At 43.3% G+C, this 21142-nt stretch overlaps 1 protein-coding gene across 10 annotated transcripts in view; it reads left to right on the top strand.

Annotated features, from left to right (window-relative positions):
* STAU2 (staufen double-stranded RNA binding protein 2) overlaps positions 1–21142 on the top strand; it is a 220086-nt gene that overhangs the window by 48736 nt on the left and 150208 nt on the right. For all 10 annotated transcript variants that reach the window (XM_039841867.1, XM_039841873.1, XM_039841872.1 and 7 more), the window contains 2 exons: positions 18470–18629; positions 19866–19973. In XM_039841867.1, the coding sequence (XP_039697801.1) occupies positions 18470–18629; positions 19866–19973 (268 nt within the window). The remainder of the gene's footprint in view (positions 1–18469; positions 18630–19865; positions 19974–21142) is intronic.

Genomic DNA, 21142 nt, shown 5'->3' with positions numbered 1-21142 from the left:
TTTGGCGAATTTGGTGTGTATATATCACGTACACTTATACGTGTAATGGTGAATTGCACGTAAGTTACGGAGAAAGGGCGCGTTCGTGCGTGCTGTCTCCCCCTGCTCTTGAATATAGGAGTTCTGCCGCTCCCTCCCTCTGTCATTTTTTGAAAAGGCGAAGCTTTCCAAAGGGAGAAGATTTGCTAGTCAGCAATATACGCTCTTCTGAAATCGTGTGCCGGGTCTGATAACTTTCCTCCCGTCCGCTTTGCAGAGCCGGTCCTTCGCTCCTTCGCTCCTTCGCTGGCCGGCCTCGTCGTCGGATGTCGCTCCCTCCTCCCATCTAGACGCCTTCTGTAGTTTCCTTCTGTTTTTCTTTCTTTGCTCTTTGTCTACAGAGCTTGTTCTTGGGAACCAAAAAGGAATCTTTCTTTTGTACCTTTTTGATTTCTAGGTGTAACAACCCCTGTTCACTGATTTAAAAAAGAAAAAAAAGAAAAGAAATAGGACATTTTAATACTATTTTACATGTGGGTTGAATGAAATTCTAAATTTGGCATTAAAATAACTAATTAATCCATTATAGTTCAATGGGCAAATATTTTATAGAGCAAATTTAATTCCATATGAAATTTATGACCTAATAATGTGTAACGAAATAACATTTTTCAGTTTTATGACCTCTTTTTCTGAGGCTTTGAAATATTAAGACTATTTTAGCTTTCTTAGTTTTGGGTTCAGTCATTACTTTGGCAGATAATGCTATTTTAGAGCTTAATATATTGGAAAAGTAATGGTATAGTGAATGTACAACAGTATTTATATTTTATTTTAAAAAAGAATGTTTGGAGAGTATTACTAGAAACTGTTTTTCATGTATTTCTAGGCTAGGGGTTGGCAAACTGTAGCTGATGGGCCAGAACCAGCCTGCTGCCTGTTTTTGCATGGTCCACAATTTAAGGTTGTGCTTTTAAAAATTATTGAAAAAAAAAATCAACAGAAGAATAATATTTTGTGATGTGTGAAAATTATATGAAATTCAGATTTCAGTGACCATAATAAAGTTTTACTGGAGCACAGCCACAGTCATTCATTTATGTGTCGTCTGCGGCTGCGTTCACACCACAGACAGCAGTGTCGAGTAGGTGTGAAAGGGGCCTTATGGCCTGCAAAGCCTGAACTATTTACTCTCTGGCTCTTTTCAGAAAGAGTTTGCTGACCCCTGATCTAGATTAATGAGTAATAGAGTTTATGGGGTTAGTTTATAAGTCTAAGTATATGAAATATAGGAAACTAGGTATTATGTGTGCCCAATCCCTAAATAAATGTTTTCTAATAATTTCTATTTATTTGTCCCTGCTGGTTCTAGTCTCCTTTTTTTTTTTCGGGTAGAAGATGTACATTTTACTTTAACTTCAATTAATTTTCTTTTTTTTTTTCCTATTGATCAGTGAACAGAATATAATGTCATATATTGTAAGAGGAAGTCCTTGGGTTTGGAAAGTATTTTTTTTGTAGAATACACAGAAATTTGGAATAATTTTGTATTTTCTCCATGTATTTGATTTATGTGGAAACTCTATTATATTTTAAGTTGACTTTGATAGACTACGTGTTTTTAAAAAGTTATTATTTCAAATAATCATATGAGCAGCAGGCTGGTATTCTTATTAGATTTCGTTGGCCCAATGAATCAATAATTGATTTTCCCCTCTAATGCAACTGAAGTAAATATTCTTAGAATACTTCACCTCTTTGATTTGAATGCCGCTACCAATTGAATTTGATATACTTTTATGTTATGTATTCTATTTGGTAGCTCTCTTCTAGCTCTTAAGAGGGTTGATTTTATTTTGTCTCCAAATATATGAACACATTTGCAGGAGAATTTGTTTCTTTTTGTAAATTTTATGGTTTGGGAGAAGTAAAAATAATATCAAACCCAGAGAGTAATGGAGTCATGGTGTCTTGTTCAAAGCTATGTAAAAACATGAAGTTTTGAAGAAGCACCTCGAAATATGTAGATAACTCTTAAGGTGCTTAAAACATGTCCCTTTCAATATGATTTTTAGTTTCAGTTGTAATACAGAAATTTACCTTCATCCCGAGTCATCTGAGAGGGTTGTAGAGAATAGGAACCAAGTATGGGCCACTTATATGTACCTTCCTCCCAACACTTCATTTATGAGGAAGAGAACTAGACGAAGGCAGGTAGCCTTTCATTCCAGCATCTCATTCCTCTCCTAGGTCTTCTCGTAGTAAATTCTCCTCAGTAGCACAAATGAAAGTAGGATCATGTCTTCCCTTCAGAGAGCATAGACACATTGTGCACAGTCTCCATGATTAAAGAGTTTTTGAGCGTTCATAATTGTGGTCTTATTCCTTTGTTGATGTAGGCACAAAGATAAATTGAATAAAATACATGATCAAAAAGATTGACAAATGGATTTAAATCCCAAAGGAACCCAAACACCAAAGGAAGTAGTAAAATTTATGTATCATCACATAGATTTCCTATTTTAAACTATAACACCAAAATGAATACAGTCTAATAATATCAATTAAATCAAGTAAAAAGAGTTTGTCATTCTGTTTGTTGTTTTTGCACCAAAATAACGATGATAATTCGTATCAGTCCTTAGGAATTAGAGTGTACCGTGGCATTTTCTTATGGAAACTATTTGTATGCTCAACAAATAGTTTTTTCGTGTGTTCTCAGAGACGGTTAACTTCATTCAGTTTGGCCAAGAATGTCAGAGACACCCCGTGAAGAGTCTTCGAAATAAATAAGCCATGGGACCATGACTGCACTTAAGAATATCTTGGAAAATATTGTCTAGACTTTTATTGGATGCAACTTTGTTGAACTGCTGATGGAATGGCAGTTGTAGTTGAAGTCGCTCTGAAGGACGAAGGCTTCTTTTTAAAAATAGTATTTTGCATAACCCAAGGAATATCCTTATTGTTTTTACTTGGCTCGATTAATCAAAAACTGATTTTTAAAAAAACCATCCGTACCTGCAGGACTAGTCTCTCTCGGGAGAGAATAGCTGTTATTCGAATAAAGGAGAGGAGTCTCTTTTCTTTCGTCATATAGGTTTGGGAAATGCCCAATCAAGGAAAACTTAAATGTTTTCTTACTGTAAAACTTCTCAGAGCTTTTACTTTTTAATTTTCGTGTGCATTTCATCTTGGATTATTTTTTTAGTATTTTATATATTAAAAAAGTTTTAATTTTGAGCATTATCATAAGCATCGTGGTCCTTGCGTTCCAGCAGCGTCTGCCCTGGCCAGTTTCATGAATGTCCTTTCAGGATATTCTCTGGCAGTATGTGCACATTTACTTCTAAGAAAGTGTCATTCTGAATCGTCTTTTAAATTCGAAATATACCTTAAAGATCATTCCATGTTAACTCCTAAGGAGCTGTATCCTTTTTCTACCTTTAGCATGAAGATTTTAGAAACCTACAACCATGTAGATCTATTTAACATGTCAGCACAGATGAGTTTTTTGTTTGTTTTGCTCAGAGTTTATAGTTTGCTGCAGGAAGATGGGTCCAATTAGAGTTTACTTGGCCATACTAGAAACAGAACTACTGCTTCATTTATTTTAAGAACTGCTTAGTATCCCACTGTGTGATTGTTTTATAATTTGTATAAGCAAATCTGTATTCATGAATGTTGTTTCAGATGTTGTGCTGTAACCATGTTGCAGTGGATCTCGTTGTACAAACATTTTAGCCATATGTGAGACATTCTTATAGGTGCTTTGGATACATCAATGACCAGAGTAGACAAATATTCAAAAAAAATACAATTAAAATTAAATTTTTGCCCCGACGAAGCTGACAGCTGACGTTCTCGCTGAGAGAGACAGACAGTAAAGAATAACTATGGTGAGTATGCTTTACGGCAGATCGTGAAGTGAGAGGTGCTGCGGACAGATGAAAGAGTAGAGTGAAGGGATGAAGATTGCAGTTTTAGGGAGACCTTCTGAGCAGGTGGGATGTGAGCAAGGACTCGAAGGAGGAGAGCAAGCGCGCTTCGCGGACGGCTAGGGGAGAAGCACGAGATCAGCCCCAGGAAAGGCCCAAAGATGGAAGTGTGTCCGGTGAGTCTGCCGAGCAGGGAGGCCAGCGTGGCCGGAGTAGAGCAGGTGAGGCACTAAGTGCTGTGAGCCCCAGTCAGAGAGAGGACTGCCGGCCAGGTGTGTGTAAAACCCTGGAGGCCATTGTAAGGGTCTTGAGTAAACTAGTGACAGGCTCTGATGTACCTTCTGGAAGGATCACATTGGTGACTACGAGAACAGTTAGGTTATTACAGTCATCCTGACTGGAGACGAGGCTGTGTTGAATCTTCGGGTTTTTTTTGCTGATACAATTCAGTGAAAAACGATGCCTCTTTTGGCGTTTTAATATGCATTTCTTTGTGAATCTGAGAAGTTGAGTATCTTCTTATATATGTAAAAGTCACTTGTATTTCCTTTTCTGTGAATTGGGATTTATAACCTTTGCTTATTTTTCCATTGGTTTAATCGTCTCTCTTTTACTGACTTGTCAGGCAGGTGGTTTCTAGTAGGATGAAAACTACAGACCTAGCCTGACCTTGTCAGTGTAACGTGAAGCTGCCTCAGGGTCACTGATCACGCCAAACGTTGAAGGACTCACCATCACAACCAAGCGCGTCCATCCCCAGCACGTCCCAGCCAGGTCCCATGTGCGTCCTTTTGTTTTGGACTCGCCCTGTGGCACGACTGATGGGCTTTACTCTCAGTGGCCGAGCGCCTGGCCCCGGCCAGTCCGGTTTCCTCCCTCCCAGCCATTCTCTCCCACGCCGAGAGGACTCTGGTCGCGGTCACGCGGTCATGGTCAAGGGGGCTGTGGAACTGGTCTGCCTTTGTGTGAACCTGGCTTTCCTTAGGCCAGTTTCTTGACCTCAGCTGTGGGATGGGAATAACCATGGTATTTACTTCCAGGGCTCTTGCGAGGAGCCGCCGAGTCGCCGTATGCGCAGTGCCGGCGCACCGTACGCTGTGCAGTGAACGTTAGCCGCGATCGCTCCCTCGCTTAGCAAGTATTTCTTGGGCTCCTTTTACGCATTAGGTGCTCATATCAGGTGCAAGACGCTGGGACTACAGTACGTAGCTCTCTGTCTCCCTGTATCTGAGCAGAAATCAGCTCTGTGCGGCTCTCCTGGCATCCCCCCACCCCCCCCACCGGATGCTGTGTGAATCATTTACTCTAAACTTTTACTTTACTGGAATGATACGGTCTCACGCATTGTTCACAGGCTTTCGCGGGGGAGTCCCGTCCTTCTTGAACTTGAGAAGTAAAAGGATAGATTTATTTCGATTTTGTTAGAATCACGTTTTGGTCGGACGGGAGTCGAATGACAGCAGAGAGTATGGACTTCGCTCTTCATCTGGTCGACTTTGTCGTGGGTTCACCAGCTCTGAAGTGCTCAGTGCTCGGGCGGATCTGGGCCGACTTCGCTTCCTGCGAGAGCAGCGCGGCCTCGTCCTCGTCAGTCTTGCGCGCTGTCCCGTGTCGCCGTTCTCAGCCTTCCCGGCTCCGATTGCTCTGCGGATTTCCCTCCTCGCCTCCCGAGAACCGTCATCCTCCGCAGACGAGATGGTGCAGCCTTATTTGCAAGCCTTCCTTTCGTTCTCTCGAGGGAATTTTTCAGGAGAATAGCAAGAGGGTAATAAGCAAAATTAGCTCAAGATCCATTCTTACTTCAGTCCCATGTGGGTCTCAGCTTTTCGGAATTCTCCATGTTGCTTCCCCAAATACTTCTGGAACCTTCTCCACACTGGGTCTCAGTGGCACATTGATTTTGCTTGATGTCCTGTCTTTTTAAGAACTTACTGGAAGGCTTTCTCCAAATCAGTAAAGGCAGCAAGAAATTTTTTGCCGTATTGATTGAACTTACTAGTCGGCCTCATATTCCATTTTAAAACCAAAGTAAAACTGTCTCATATTCTGATCTTTTCTAAATCCAAATAAATTCTTTATGTTGTTTTAATAGTCTGTATTTCTAATACAATAATCTTAATAGCACACCTAATATCATCAGGTATTTTTCACACTTGTCTCTCTCTTCCTCGGTCCTTCTTTCTCTCATCGAGATATGAGAACAAGCAACTTCAGCTCATTAGCTGTTCCCTCGGGCAGTAACATTAGGACCATATGTTTAATTGTCTAAGGTATTATTCTGATCATGGCTTACCGCCTTTCTCGGTTCAAATTTCCGGGAGCTTATCATTCGCTAATTTCCCAGGCTTTTTCTTGGCTTCAGTTATCAGAACCTTGACCTACTCACTTTCTTCATTTCCTTGTTATTTGTTGACATTCTCTGGTCAAGATACATTTCTTCAAAGATCAATGAGTTGACAGGCTCCTATCTGTGGTTGACTGACAGGTCACAGAACAGTCTTTACAGATAGAACATAACCCCAAACACGTAAATAAATGTCCTTTCAGACATGAGACAAAGAAAAATTGTAGTAAAAGTAACATTATTCATTATGTTACATTAAATTCTTCTGACGATTAATTTGTTTTCGCTGGTTTTCATAAAATCTGAACTTACCAGTGTATCTTATGATCATTGCCTGATCTTTTGAAGTGCATTGGCATTTCTTGAATGAACGATGACCCAAATGTCAGGTTTCCTGTGTGAAATGGAAGCCCTTTCCTGGACCTCCCCAAGCAGACATAATAATGTGGCATTAGTGGCGTGGTCCCCAGGTTTGAAGAGCAGGTGGCAAAGCCCCTAGGTTATTTACTGGGAATAAGAAAAAACATGAGAGATGCTGAAGCATCATAGAAAAATCATGGACTGTCTGAGAAGGATGGTGGGCTCGTTGGCAAACAGCCCCAATTTCCGGCTGTGATCTGGCACCGTGTATCACTTACCCCAGGTTACACGGCCCGTAAAGGACCAAGGTGGCTCTCCAGCCCAGGGTTGTGTGTTCAAAGCGCGTGCTTTTTCTGCGACACTGCGCTAACTCCTAAACATCTGCTCTTTGGGAATATTAGGATATCACGACAGACTTACAGAAGAACATCCTCGAAAACTGTTTCGCCCAGTGAGACAGAGATGCTGTCTCTTACCCGTCCTGCGAATAGGAATAAGCTGTAGACCTCGCTGGCCCTTCAGAGCGGAGCTTACTCAGCCCGCTCTCACGTGCGGTGGGCAGAGGCGTCGGCCTCACGTCCTTGCCAGTGTGTCTCACTTGCTTGTTACCGTGTTTTGCCCCAGGGCACATGGCAAAGAGTAAGAGGATTTGATGACTCAGCTTAGCGTGCATCCTGGAGTAAGACACAGTTCACACCAGCGCACCTGGATTATCTGCAGCAGCACAGGAAGAGGACAGCGTAGGTCACTGTCGTCCATGCAGTAGTCCCCTCAGGGGTTCTGCTGGAAAAGTTTTTAAAAATTAATGTAAAAGGGCTAAAAACGAAATTGCTTAGCATTACCTCACAAGTACTTGCAGTTAGTAAAAGTAGGAGAGTTTTCTAAAAGTTAGTCTTCGGTTTTAGCAAAAAAGGTACTTTGTACACTTTTTAGGCTGTGACAGGATTCAGTTAGTCGAGCAAGTCCTTTTTCTCATTTCTTTGAAAAGTAGTCTTTCTGTCAGACTATGGTGTTGGCTCCAAGGGGCCTGTGTAATTCCAATAAATCATCTGGTATGGATTATGATAAAGCAGTGTATTGCCAATAGAAGAAATTTCTAAGACCCCTAAATGATTATTATCAATAACGTGAGACTACTTGCAATTCCTGAATCTGTCTGATGACATATCTCCATGTGGCAGTCCCAGCTAAAAAATTGTATACCTAGTTTCAGTGTCTGTGAAGTCGCCCAGAACTCTGAGTTTTCAAAACCATACGTGTCCTTCTAATGGTTATGGGAATAGGAAATAAAGTGATTATCCATTTGATTAATTCTTGTTGCAGGGAGGGGATGAAATGTGCTTTGTAAAATAATTGATTAAATGTACCGATTCCTTGGCGTACATGTTTAGATGTTTAATTATAATTTTTATGATGTGTTGGCGCCAACATTTTCCTATAGAAATACAACTCCAGATTTAATATTGGGCAACAGTGGGAAAATGGGATTTAGTATGAAAATATTTGCTTTATGTAAACCTTTTTATGAATGCAGCTAATGCATAAGTGAAGTCAAGCTGTAAAAACAATTAGCTGGGAAAATGCCAAGTAAATTTTTTATATTCCAGTGAATATCTGTTAACTACACATTACTGTTATCATTGAACTATATGCAAATGTACAACTAGATTTACTTAGACTTGGGTAAAAAAGACAAACTACTAGAAGTATGCAGTAAGTATAATTACTATTTGCATCTTCAAACAAAGCACATTAATCTTTCTGTAATACCGCTGATGTAATGTCTCCATGTTACTTTTGGGAGCATTTGAAGTGGGCAAGCATCCAAAGTTGATAGTTAATTCTGATCAGCAGAGGCACTGGAGGAGATGTCTGGGTTGGACATTTTAACAAAGCAAACGGTTTCTAAAGCTTTGGAAGATTTTAGTGCAAACACAGCCATCCATTTGATTTTCTTATTCTAGACATTACCAAATTAATTTATCCAAAAAGGGTGTGAAACCTCTCCTAAAAATATAATCAGATATGCTCATATGTTTAAAAATTTTAACTTCTCCAAAACATATATTTTTGGACTTAAGATAATGAGGCAACAGAAGCAATTAAAATATTTTCCAGAACCTGTGTGAGAAACCATTTTATTGCTAGAAAGGACTTGAGAGCGTTTCTATGCTAGTTTTCCAAGAACATTCTCAGCCAGCCCTTAACCAAACGTGACCTGGTGGCGGAATTGAATAATGAGAATCTTCTTGCAATTCAAAGAAAAACTAAGCCATATTTTCCATAATTTTCTTACATGTAATAATCTGCTGTTAGACTACTAGCATGCAGTATTTAGTAAACACATATTAAAAACTTAAAATTGTGTTTCTTTAAAACATTTTGTCAATGTTTTTGAAGTGCAAAAGTACGCTCTAGATACACACACGCACACACACGCACACACGCACGTATTCGAAAATTGTCCCTAAGGACACAGATATGCTATGATAGTTCATAAAAAATACACTAATCTCCTCCTGGTTTGCCACTGGAATAAGGTTGAGAAAGTCGATAGACAAAAATCTTTCCTATTACTGATGGGCCTTAGAGAAGTAAGTCCTCTTACCTGGACTCCTCATAGATCTAGCAGCTGGAACTTAAATCTGGATCTTAGTATTAATCTAAAGTCTTTTCTTCTGTTCCCATTCTCAGTGTTCGTTTACTTTTAAGTTTGTAAAGGTACTTGATAAACATTTTTAATTGTATTTCATAAAATGTTAACGAATCTTTCTTACACTCAAGATAAAAAACTTTTAGCAGATGAATTAAACAAGTTACCTGGAGAATACCCAGACTCAACGAAGGCAGAATACCTAACGTGGCATTTCTCAAGGTGCGTTTCGTGGCATAGACATGATAGTTCACTGAAACTGGGGTTTCGGTACCACAAATGTTCAGGAAACACTATATAGTATATTTTCCTCTTGAAGACATTATCGTACAGACAGCAAAGCTATAAAAAGGCACATTCATTACTGTATATGTATATTAATAGATACCATGAAAATTAATTATATATCCAATACAAGAAGTTAGAAAAGGAACAACGAGATAAGTGTGTTCGAAAGAAAATGAATGTGGAAATAGATTAATTAGAAAACAGAAGAATGATAGAAAAAAGCCCCACAGAATCCAATATCTTATTCTTAGGGAGAACCAATAAAATATATAAATATGTTCTTTAATCAAGATAAGCCACATGAGATTAAAGCCCAGATATGCAAAATATGGTCTGATAATGGGAGAAAGCTACAGATGCTCAGTGAATGAAACTTCTCACAAAGGACTACTTGGCCCAGCTCACGGAGAGTGATTTTCGACCTCGGATGAACTGGGTGATTTTGTAGGAAAATGTAAATGACCGAAACTGACCTCAAAAGAAGGGAAACGAAAGACCCAGTTGCTCCAGAAGTAAAAGGATAAATACTTAGTCAGATACCGCGCAGCCACCGCCCGTCCACCCTGAAGGCAGGCACCTGGCGTTTCACAGAGGGATGTCACTGAGCCTTTAAAGAACACGCAACAAGTCATTTGGGGCAACCAGCAATGACGTTGGTGTCTCCGTGAGCGGTGCCCGACTGCGTGTGTGGCCCAGTGGGCGTCCTCTGGCCCCGTGCTCAGGAGAGCGTTGGGCAGAGCGTCCGGGGCTGCGGGATTCTGCGGGGCCGTGTCTGTAGCGGCTCAAGTCGCCGTGTTCTCCGGCGCCTCTCGGCCCGAATGGTCACCGATGCTCGGCAGCACCACAGCAGTTAAGCCCAGCCCCTCTAGCTTTGCCCTTGCGCCCGGGAAGCTACAGAAGAACACAGCCATGCCAGCGGGTTCCGTCTTGAAATAATGACCGCCATCCTTAAGGGGACCTCGAGCGCTGCCCGCTGTCTGTCCCGCTGTGCTCGCCTCGGCAGGTCCTGGCGCGGAGCTGACTTCCCGAGGCTGCACAGTGGCCTGCTGACTGCGGACCGCAGCGAGAGACCGAGTCATCCGTCAGGTCGCGCCACTGTAGGCTTAACCCCCGCCAGCGGCCCCTGTCACATGTGCAGCGAGGTTCTGATTCGCCGCCTGGCGGCTTCTCAGACCCAGCTTCCTGCCGCTCACCCTGGCTCCGCTTCTCAGGTGTGAGAATTGCTGTTTCTCAGAAACTGCCCAGTACATTACCTCGCCAGGGCCTTCGCGCTTGCCGTCGCATTTACTTGGGATCCTTTTTCCTGGCATGAATTAGTCCCGTAATAAATATTCGTCGAGTTAATAATTGAATTCACCTCGTCCCCAGAGCAGTCAGTCAAGGGCCGGAAGACCGGGTCATTACCTTCGCGAGGGAGGGGCGTCTCTCGGTCCCCGGCCGGTCTGTGGGCTGACTTCGGGGAGTCCGCCAAGAATGTAGATAGGAATGGGTGAGATCACCTGGGAAGACGGGCTTGTCTGTGAGAAGAAGATTGACTAGGGAGGAGCAACATTGTTTTAAAGATTGTTTTTTATTGAGGTCAGATTCACATTCCGTAAAATTCACCGCGTTAGCCATTTAAAAGTGTCTGTCGTGTGGCTTTTACTACACTCGCAGTGATGGGCGGCCATCGCCAGCGTCCAATCTCAGAACATTCTGTCACCTGGAAGAGAAACCCCACACCCATGACCCCTCCCTCTCTTCCCGCCCTTTTCTGTCTCTCTGAATTTGCCTGTTCTGGACGTTTCCTCTCAATGGCGTCGCGCAGCGCGTGGCCTTTTGTGTCTGGCTGTCACCGAGCATCATGTTTTCAAAGCCGTCCACATCGGCGCGTCATCGGCACGTCATGCACGCGTGCCGCTGTCTGATACTACATCTTGTTTATTAGTTCATCAGTTAACGGACCTTTGGGTTATTTCCATTTTTGGGCTGTTCTGAATCGTGCTGCTGTGAACATTCGTGTACATGTGTTCGCTTTAACATCCGTTTTAATTTCTCTTGGTTTTATCTGTCTGGGAGTGGAATTGGAAATTGCAGATCGAATGGTGATTCTTCATCGAACGTCGAGGAACTGCCGAGCCGTTCTCCACGGTGGCTGCACCATCTCACATTCCCGCCAGACGTCCGGGGGTTGTCGCGTCTCCGTCCTCATCAGCACTTGCCGTTTTCTGTTTCTGTTTGCCCGATGCAGCCAGGTGTGAAGGGCTGCCGCACGGTGGTTTGGGTTTGCAGTGGGATCGTCAGTATTGAAGCGCGGGCTCCAGCGGGCTGGTGAAGAGAGGGGACGAGGAATGAGAGACAGGAGCAGGGCCGCAGCCAGGCCGCTGGCCCGGGCTTACCGCGGCCCCAGCCTCCTCCCTGGGGACGGACGTGCCCATGGGCCCACCGAGATCTTCGGCGTCGGCCAGACCTCACGTCCACTTTGACTGACATTGCCTTGGTGTTGCAGGTCTGCGTGGCCCCTCCAGAGTTCACGTCGCCCCCCACTCCCCCTCCTCTCATAGTGCTCACCTACCCAGTTCATTCAGGTGAGCGCAGTGTCGAGGTTGAGAGCTCGGGCTCCTGGGTTCAGATGCTCACGCAGGTGGGGTGGCCTTGGGCAAACTTGTTAATATCTCTGCTCCCCGTCTCCTCATGTGTAAGTGAAGCCGGGGTGGTTCTGGTGACCGAGATGAGCATGTAAAGGGCTTGGAAGAGTGCCCGGCACATAGCGAGCGTGTGGTGTCTTTTTGGTGTAATGATGGTGGTGGTGATGATAATGACGGTTTGTCTAGATATTTGCTTAGGGAAGGGGGCAAGAATAGGTTGATGCTGGATCCAAGTGTGGGCCTGAGGGTGGTGACTGTGCATTTACGAAACGGGCTCTTCGATAACATGCTGTGCTTTCCACGGTCCCGTCTGGGTCCTCGTAGCAACACGGCGTAAGTTATTTACTCTGTGTTCCCCAGGCCCTTCCGCTTCTTTATCAAGTGCACATTTCGGACGCAGATTTGCCTCCGTCTGTTTGGACAGGGAGGAAGCTTTCTTCCATTACATATTTTCTTCTGTTTACACTCCAGTACAGCCATAGCATTTTTAAAAATTTACAGTTAGGAAGGAAAACGTTTACAACTCCATCACTTCTAAATACCGTACCCCAGCTTTTAGAACACATCTTTCTGTGTTTTCCCCTAGGCATTTTAAACATCATAATTCTGTAAACAGAAAAGATCCTTACAACTCTTTCAGTGCTTATTTTCAGCTGCCCTGTGAATCTTGTCTAATAGGTCCTAATTTTTGAAATTCCTCAAGACTTAACTTTCAGATCCCATAAAAGATATATTTTTAAAATTTATAGATGTGAATAGAGAAAGAACCCTCTCCTATCTAGACATTTTATATACATACAAACTTGAAAATATGCCAAGGACTATTTTATAGCTTTCTGATAAAACCTATTATTTTCCTGTGGCAAGAAAAAGAATGCTTACTGGTGCCAAAAAGTGTACAAAGAGTCAAAATAATCAACTTGTCATTTGGATTCTGAGTTTTGGCATTTAGAGTTCTTTAAACATAGATTCTGCAAATAGTTTACAGATAAGTAAACTGAGATAGAAAGATTAAGTGACATATCTGTTTTAAGTCAATGTTGGAAATAAACAGAAATCCAAGGCCTCTCCTTATTAGATGAGAAGATAACATATTCATATATTTCAAGACATAAACCTGTAGAAGAGATATGAATACTTAAGCTGTGTTGAGATTTATGAATAACGCCATCAAATAAAATGAGGCAATTATTTTTCAATTTTTAAAAGTTCTAATGTTATTTGGAATATGTCCTTCTCACCTTGTAAAAGTGATGCTTAGGCAGGCGGAGACGGGGCATGAGACAGTCACAGAATGGGAGGGAGGTTAGGAAGATAATACAGCATGAGTCGAGAATAGGGCCTTAATGAAGTCGCGAGGGGAGACGGCGCAGACTCGTGGAATAGACGCTTGTTATACCTGAGGTCAGATGCAAGCGTAAGAATACTTACCTTCGTATCAGAACGCTTACACACGTGTCAGAAAGTAAAGTCTTCCCTTTGCTCAAAAACAAAACAAATCTGTCTAAGGAATGTCAGGCATTCGAGGGAACCAAGTGTGCTTCGTTTCTTTACTTTTGTATCAACTCGTGATGTCTTGAAGACAGGCCAAGTCTAAAGACTTTTTGAGGGACTGAAGGAAAAGGAAGCTTTTATTTTATTTGAAATTTTATTCGTTATTTTTTGTAAGACTTCTAGCAGACAGAGGGGAAAGAGGCATGCCGGGAGAAAGGCCTGACAAGCAGCCTTTTATAGTATTTAGTGTCAGGCAATGTGGCACCTGATCCCCATTATTCTGACTTTTCACTCTCGATAGGTCACTCATTTGAGTCTAGTTTTGATCCTGCCTGGCTTGGCATACTGTAAAAACAGGGTTTTGTCACAGCATTCTGTTTGTTTTCAGCAGCTATTCTGTAAAAGGCCTCTGAAGTCTGTTGGTGGACTTGAGGTTCTCTGGCCTGCCAAGGACATAGGCGATTTAATAAGCAAATATGAACAAAAATAGAGGATAAAGCAGATTTTTAGGAAACTCCTTAAGAGTTTCCTGAGCTTTGAAGTTAGGCAGACTTAGGATCGATTCCCAGCAAGGCCGCTGGGGAGATTTGTTACCCCTCACGGTGACCATGGGACCTGTCTCGCCAGGCCGCTGCAGGATTAAATGAGAAAGGGAGAGTGACACCTGACTGGCTGCTATAAGGAAGGGCTGCGTGTGGTCCTTCGTGGAGCGTGACGCCATCGTCAGTCAGGTTGTAAGCGACGTGGAATGTGGTGCTGTCCCCGAGCAGCGGCCCTCGGGCTTTTAGGGAGCAGCTCAGCAGGGAGACTGGAGTGGAGCTTTCGTCTCATCCCCAGGGACTGATCCGGCAGGTCAGGGGTGCAGAACAGGAGTCTGCGTTTCTGACAAGCACTGAAGACTGATGAGGGCAGAGTCTCACTGTGCAGAGTTTTCCTGGCTCCTCTTTTAACAGTGATCACTGTGGGCATCTAAGCACTCACCACAAAATTCTCATTACGGAAAGTCATTCAAGAACAGCGCTGTAAGATTAGGTAAATACGTACTACGGTGTAGAAATATGTGCATCACTCACCGTGGGTACTTTACCAAAAATGAGGTTAACGTTTGAAATAAATAAAAATAGCAAAAGGAACTCTATTCAATAGAACATATCAGCCTTCAAAGTTAATAAACTTGGAGTGTTTCTTTACCAAAAGAAAGACATATTTAGAGACCAGGATGTAATGCCCAAAAAATGTCGTGTAGCATCCGTCTTGTAATTTGGCCTGGGTGCCATTACCGAGGGTGCTCTGGTTAATCTTGTCGAGACGATATGAGATGTGACGTGTAAGGTATTCGAACCCCGTGGGGTAAGTTGTTAAGAGTCATTGGTAAGTGAGAGGATGGAATAAAACTAGAACGAAGCAAGTCGGCCGTCCGGTCTCGGTATTTCCTGTTGTTAGTGCTAGAATGTTTAAGAACACGACGTACCTAATTTTCCCTCTGATATTTATGTGGTATAATTTATATATACGTGTGTATCCACATGCACACAGATGCACGCACATACACGCAAACAGAGCCATATTTGATGGCCGAAGAGGAAGAGGCCCCAAGGGCGCTTTAGCGTACAATTAATATTTTGGTTAGAAAATCAGCAGATTGTTTCAGTATGGTTATGTGTTATGACATCATATTCCAGTAAAGTTATAATGAACAGAAATTTTGTTTGTCTCTGTGGCAAACCAGAATGAGTTTTGTAATTGTCAGCAGGCCTTAGTGATTACACTGGCGCCCACCCCCCGTCCTGTGGTTAAAGGTCTGTGAGCATTCCACTTGTGGACCTCGATTTTCAGAAGTGTGTAATTAATTGTAAACATTTGTTCTGTGGTGCACACTTGCCGTATAAGATCTCAGGAGTCAATTTCTGATATCAGGTTGTCTGTTGTAAGGTTTAATAGTGGAACCGGTTTAAAATAGACATCAAGGTCTGTGGCGGTGGGAAAAAATGAATTTCCTGGGACACTAACTGAAGATAACCTGCATTCTTCGTAGTAGCCTGTGAAAATGTCTGCACTGAAGGGCTCTCGTATGAAATAGGCAACAGGAGATCGCACACTCGGTACATGCTTTCTGTGATCAAAGAGCGAAAAGCGTTTTCATGCTTCTTAGTCTTCGCATGTTAAAAATCATCTTTTACTCTGAGCGATTTTTTCTTTTAACTTTTTTATGTTTTACCGATTAAAACTGAGAACGTATGACATATAGTAAAAACACATTTACAATACTTTATCTAAAATTAATAGAAAACTGTGGGCCAAGGAAAATGGAGTCTGAGTTTAAAACAGCGGCTTTTTTTTTTTCCAGACTCTGGATCCCTCCACTGCCTTTGACGCTGTCGATCGTCCCGTTCCCTCACGTGGCGCTGTCATTTCTTGTCTGACCCTGACGGTCTTTCATCTCCTTCACTGCCGTCTATTATTTCCCCTGCCTTTTGATCATGGGCGTTAATCAGACCCCAGCCTGAGGCTCTCTTTCTGGGTTCCCGTACCTTGGTTTCCAGGTACTTACCCAGTCACATGGCTTCAATTATTGCCCCCCAAGTCTGCATCTGCGGTGCCGATCGCGTCTCTGGTCCTTCACCTTCCGTCACCCTTCCCTGATTAGTCCCATCTGCCTGCTGAATTCTTCTCTTATGGGCTCTCTCGAGTTCTCTCAGGTTGGACATAGAACTGCTACTCGGATGTCCAGTAACCACCTAAAACTTAGCAGGATGTCAGTTGGACTTCTTTTTGCTTGGAAACAGGTATTTTTCAGCACCGGAGTGATTTTTACTTATTTTTTTCAGCATTGCAATTACACATCCACTAATCCATCAACGTCGATCCTGTTAGTTTTGCTCAATTGCCCAATTCAGTGGTCATTGTTCTCAGTCATTTCACATGGCCTTTGACAGTTGCCTTTGACAGTTGACCCCTCGCTTCTCCTTGATACACTCTTTCTCGCTTGGCTTTCAGGAAGGACGCCATGCTGGCCCGGTCGCCCTCCCATCCCTCCGTCCCACAGAGCTCTTACTGTCTTGTGACTTTAAATTCCATCGAAATGGAATTGATTCCCAAATTCAGTTCCCGCCTTGGACCTCTTTCCTGGAGTCCAGACTCTCAAATCCAGCTGCTCGTTTGACATCTGCACTTTGGATGTCTAGCAGGACTCATAAATGATAACATCTCCAAACCAGAGCGCCTGCCGTCTGTCCCCAACAAACCCCTTCCTTTTGCGGTCTTTCCGAGTCAGTCTGTGGTGCGCCATCTTCCAGTTCCTCAGGTCAAAAACCCGGGGGCCATCCTTGACGCCTCTCGCGTATTCCGTAGCCAGTTCTTGGGTAAACCGTGTCTCTTTACTACTGAAACTCCTCCAGCATCAACTCCTCCTCTCTCCCATGTGGCCCCTGGTTCAGGCCTCTCTTGCCTGTCGTGTGTCATTTCCGCAGCCTCCGGGTAGACCTGGCTTCTGCTGTCATTCCTCCACAGTCCCTTCTCAACCCAGCAGTCAGATGGTCTTTCCAAAGTGTAAGTCAGGTGATGTCACCTCTGTGCTCAAAGCCCTCTGGTGACTGGCCGTCTCACGCAGGGAGGAAGTCAGATCCTGACAGTGGTTTCTAAGGAAGGCCCTAAGGGACTCTGGCCACGTCGCCGCATCTCCCGGCCGTCCTTCCCTCCCTCCCTCAGCTTTAAGCAGACGGGTGCCCTCCGCAGCACCCGGACGTGCTGCCGCCTCGGGGCCTTGGCACTGGGCGTTTCGCTGCCTCCGTCGCACCGTTCTGGGTGACCCGCATGGTCGCCTGCCTCACCGACTTCAGGTTTTACAGTTTCCGTCTTCTCAGTGAGACCTTCCTCGGGGGCCGCTCTCTCTAAAACCCGTGTCGCCGACACTCCTCACCCTTTCCCTCGGTGACTGTCTTAACAGGTGTCTCTAGCATTCGAGACACTCGACACGTTCATCGCACTTACTGTCCGTCTGCGCTTCCGTGCTGTGTTTCTGTTCGTCATCACAGTCCCGTCGTAGAGCCGTCCCATAAGTAATCGTCGCATCGGCGGGTTTGTCGTAGGTCCTCGTTTCCTCCAGCTGCTTTGTCCTCACGGCCTCCTCGGTCCCCGCGCGTGGTCCCCACCGCAGCTCGCCACGCCCCCTCACCTCGGGCTCACCCAACACGCACCTGCCAAAAATTTTACCTTGAATGCACATTTTATTATACTTTCGACCTCAGAATGGGCTTAAATTCCCTACTCTTACGTTGAATCTGGTCTCCCTGTCACCTGGCAGAGGACTCATTGCTTCGGAGTAGTAATTCCATCGTGCCTTCTCTGCCATTTCCAGGCATCATCATCTGCTGCTCAAAGCGCAGTAATCGGCGTGTTGTCACCTGACCGGGCTCGCTCGCCTCCAGCCTCTGTAGTGGCTCCTTTGTCCTTCAGGTCACTTGGCTCACTTCTGTCAAAATTCGCCTGAAACCTTCTCTCCAGGAAGTTTTTGTGATATAGTTAAATAAGTTTTACTATATTATGGGTGATATTGTTACCTGTAATACGTGTTTCATGGAGATCAAAGATCAGTGTAACTTCTTTATGATCAATAGATATTTTGACTCATTTTATCCTCTTACACATTCGGGAGGTTAAACCTTTGCGAGGGTTAATAAAAGGGTATAGTACCTTGTATCATTGGTATCATTTTAAACAAAACAAATCTTATCAATCACGGAGTGATTTTATTGAACTAACATTAACATTTATTTTCTTATTTTAGGTATCATTGCCCAATGCCCAAGATCTTTTATGTTCAGCTGACCGTAGGGAATAATGAATTTTTTGGGGAAGGGAAGACTCGACAAGCTGCTAGACACAATGCTGCGATGAAAGCCCTTCAAGCGTTGCAGAATGAACCTCTTCCAGAAAAATCACCGCAGGTACAGAGCCCTGCGCACCTGGCAGTGTCTGTCTTAGATATCCAGTCAGGTTGATGAAAAGACAAATAGATGCATTTTTAAAAATAAAAGAAATAATCGCTTCTGTTAGGAAAGAAGACAAGAGTGGTCGTCTCCTGCGATTTGCTTCTCAGATCACCTGTCTGCTATGCTGGACTCATGTGTTCCTGCCAGGACGATCTTGCCTTTGAGACCTTGGGTTCACCTGTGCCGTTCAGTTCTCAGGCAGCTCAGGATTTTGGAATGTGTACAAGGATGAGGAGCGACATTCATTTTCCTGGCATGGACTGCTACAATTATCGGGCAGGGATTACGTTGTGTCTTTTTGGATCTTTCAGTCCTACTTAATTTTTACAAATGAGGATATTGAGGCCATTCTTGAGTAATTTCACCCATTCTCACGGTTTCAGCTCCTTTCTCTGTTCAGAATAGTCTGTGCAGCGCAGACGTGTCTCATAAGTCATCTTCTTACTGAGCTCTCCACTTGGGCTGTGCAGTGTCAACCTCCGCGGTTCCCCTTGCCCCACACTTGTTCCTCTCGTTTTGAAATTTAGCCTGGTTCATGGCAGATGTAGGCATGTTCCTCCTTACACACTTTCATTAGGACGTTTATCTGTTTTCCCACTTCATCATGAGTCCCTTGATGGCAGAAAGTTGGGCTGTTTATCTCTAATATTTACACGAAACATCCAGTGTAGGTGAGGCCCTCCGTCCAGCAGCGTGTGTCAGATCAGTGAGCAGGTGAATTGGTACCAGTGCCAGACACAGAGCTCCAGAGCTGGGTTTGCATCCTGTACTCTTTCTGCAGCTTAGTTTTCATGGAAGATTAAATATGTTGCACACCAGTGGAGGGAGGGACAGATGGAGGGAGGGAGGGTGTGTGTGTGTGTGTGTGTGTGTGTGTGTGTGTGTGTCAGGGCGGGGGATAGAGATTTCTAAAGAGAACTGGATCTGGGGCTGCAGGATAAACTCAACTTAGTGTATGATTTTCGCGCTCAGCATTTATCCTTCTGCTTTGAGGGAAAAAACTAAAAACTGAATCACAAGGGGCCTCATAGCAAAGTCCTCGACGGCTGTGGTTCATAAGAATTCACAAGATCTGGGCTACGGTTTTCTGTTTTTAATTGTACTTTATTTTAGGTAGGCCTTCTTGGTTGTAGAGGATGTGCAAAGATTCAATGCGAAGATTCAATGTCATCCTGTTTTTTTGTGATTCAGAATGGCGAATCCGGAAAAGATATGGATGACGACAAAGATGCAAATAAATCTGAGATCAGCTTAGTGTTTGAAATCGCTCTGAAGCGGAATATGCCGGTCAGTTTTGAGGTACGTGCTGTGCAGAGATCTTCCAGTTCCCTTACCCCGCCCAGCCCGCTCCTCATTAATTTAAACAAACAAACAAACAAACAAACAAACAAACAGAACTAACTGTCATGCTTATATCCCGAAAGAGTTAATGTGCTTCCTTATGCTCGCACTCTATCATGAAATGAAATAGGCCCTGGGGAAGATAGAACTTATAATGTCATGGATCCTGCTGATTGATCTCTTTGGCTTTTCTGTATTAAGCCATTTGTATATATGATATTTCAGTTTTCACCATCGAATATATTTTCTGAATATAAGATAATTTCTAATTCTCTTTAGGATTTGGTGTTTTTAATAGAATCAAATCGAAAATACACCGGTTAATATTTAGTGACACATGTATATTAATATCTAAGTTCTTCTGAATTTGTTGCCAAAATATGTTTAAATTTTACTAATAAGTCACTAAGAATTAAGCCCCTCTCTACTTTGCAACTTGGTGAATGTCACAAAATATTTATAAAATTGTGTGCAATTTAAAAGAGAACAAAATTTTTAACTATTATAATACCTCCTATATTAAGAGGTTACTAATTTTGCAACTCAAATATCTAGAAAACAGGCAAACCCCAAGAAATAGGCCGAAACAGTTGCGGCACATCCTCATTCAAATTGTGTGATGTTGACTTCTAGAAAGCTCTCACATTTAGCTCGCTGGCAGGATCAACTCACCTCAGCTAAGAGCCTGTTGGTTTTTTAGACGCAGTTCCAGCAAGTGGGTTATCTGATGTCTCAGTGTGTAGCAGATTAGAAGCAGCAAACTGGGGAAGGCAGGGAGAGAACTCACCTGAGGGCCGACCAGCAGGGCCCAGCAAGAAACGACAGCGAAGCCGTGGAAAACCCATCACAAGTAAATGCATCCAAAGCTATGGGGCCTCTCAAAGGTCACAGTGAATAGGAGCAGTTTTTTCAGTCTTAGACGTCCTTGGAGACGTCAATATGTATTATAGAATGTTTGGTGTTCATAATGGCAACCTAATGTGAGCAATCAAAGGTTAAATGTTCGGTATTCTCTATTACATCAACACGGTATATACTTTTTTTAATTGAAGAGGCTGTCCATCAAAGTAGTTAACATAAACAGTTTTAGTGTTTCAGCTAGTAAACTTAAATTACTTGGAAAATAT

This window comes from Pteropus medius, unplaced genomic scaffold, assembly GCF_902729225.1.
Source record: "Pteropus medius unplaced genomic scaffold, Ma_sr-lr_union100, whole genome shotgun sequence".
Taxonomy (NCBI): Eukaryota; Metazoa; Chordata; class Mammalia; order Chiroptera; family Pteropodidae; genus Pteropus; species Pteropus medius.
Note: the sequence above shows the minus strand (reverse complement) of the source record. Positions and strands in the feature narration are given on the sequence as shown.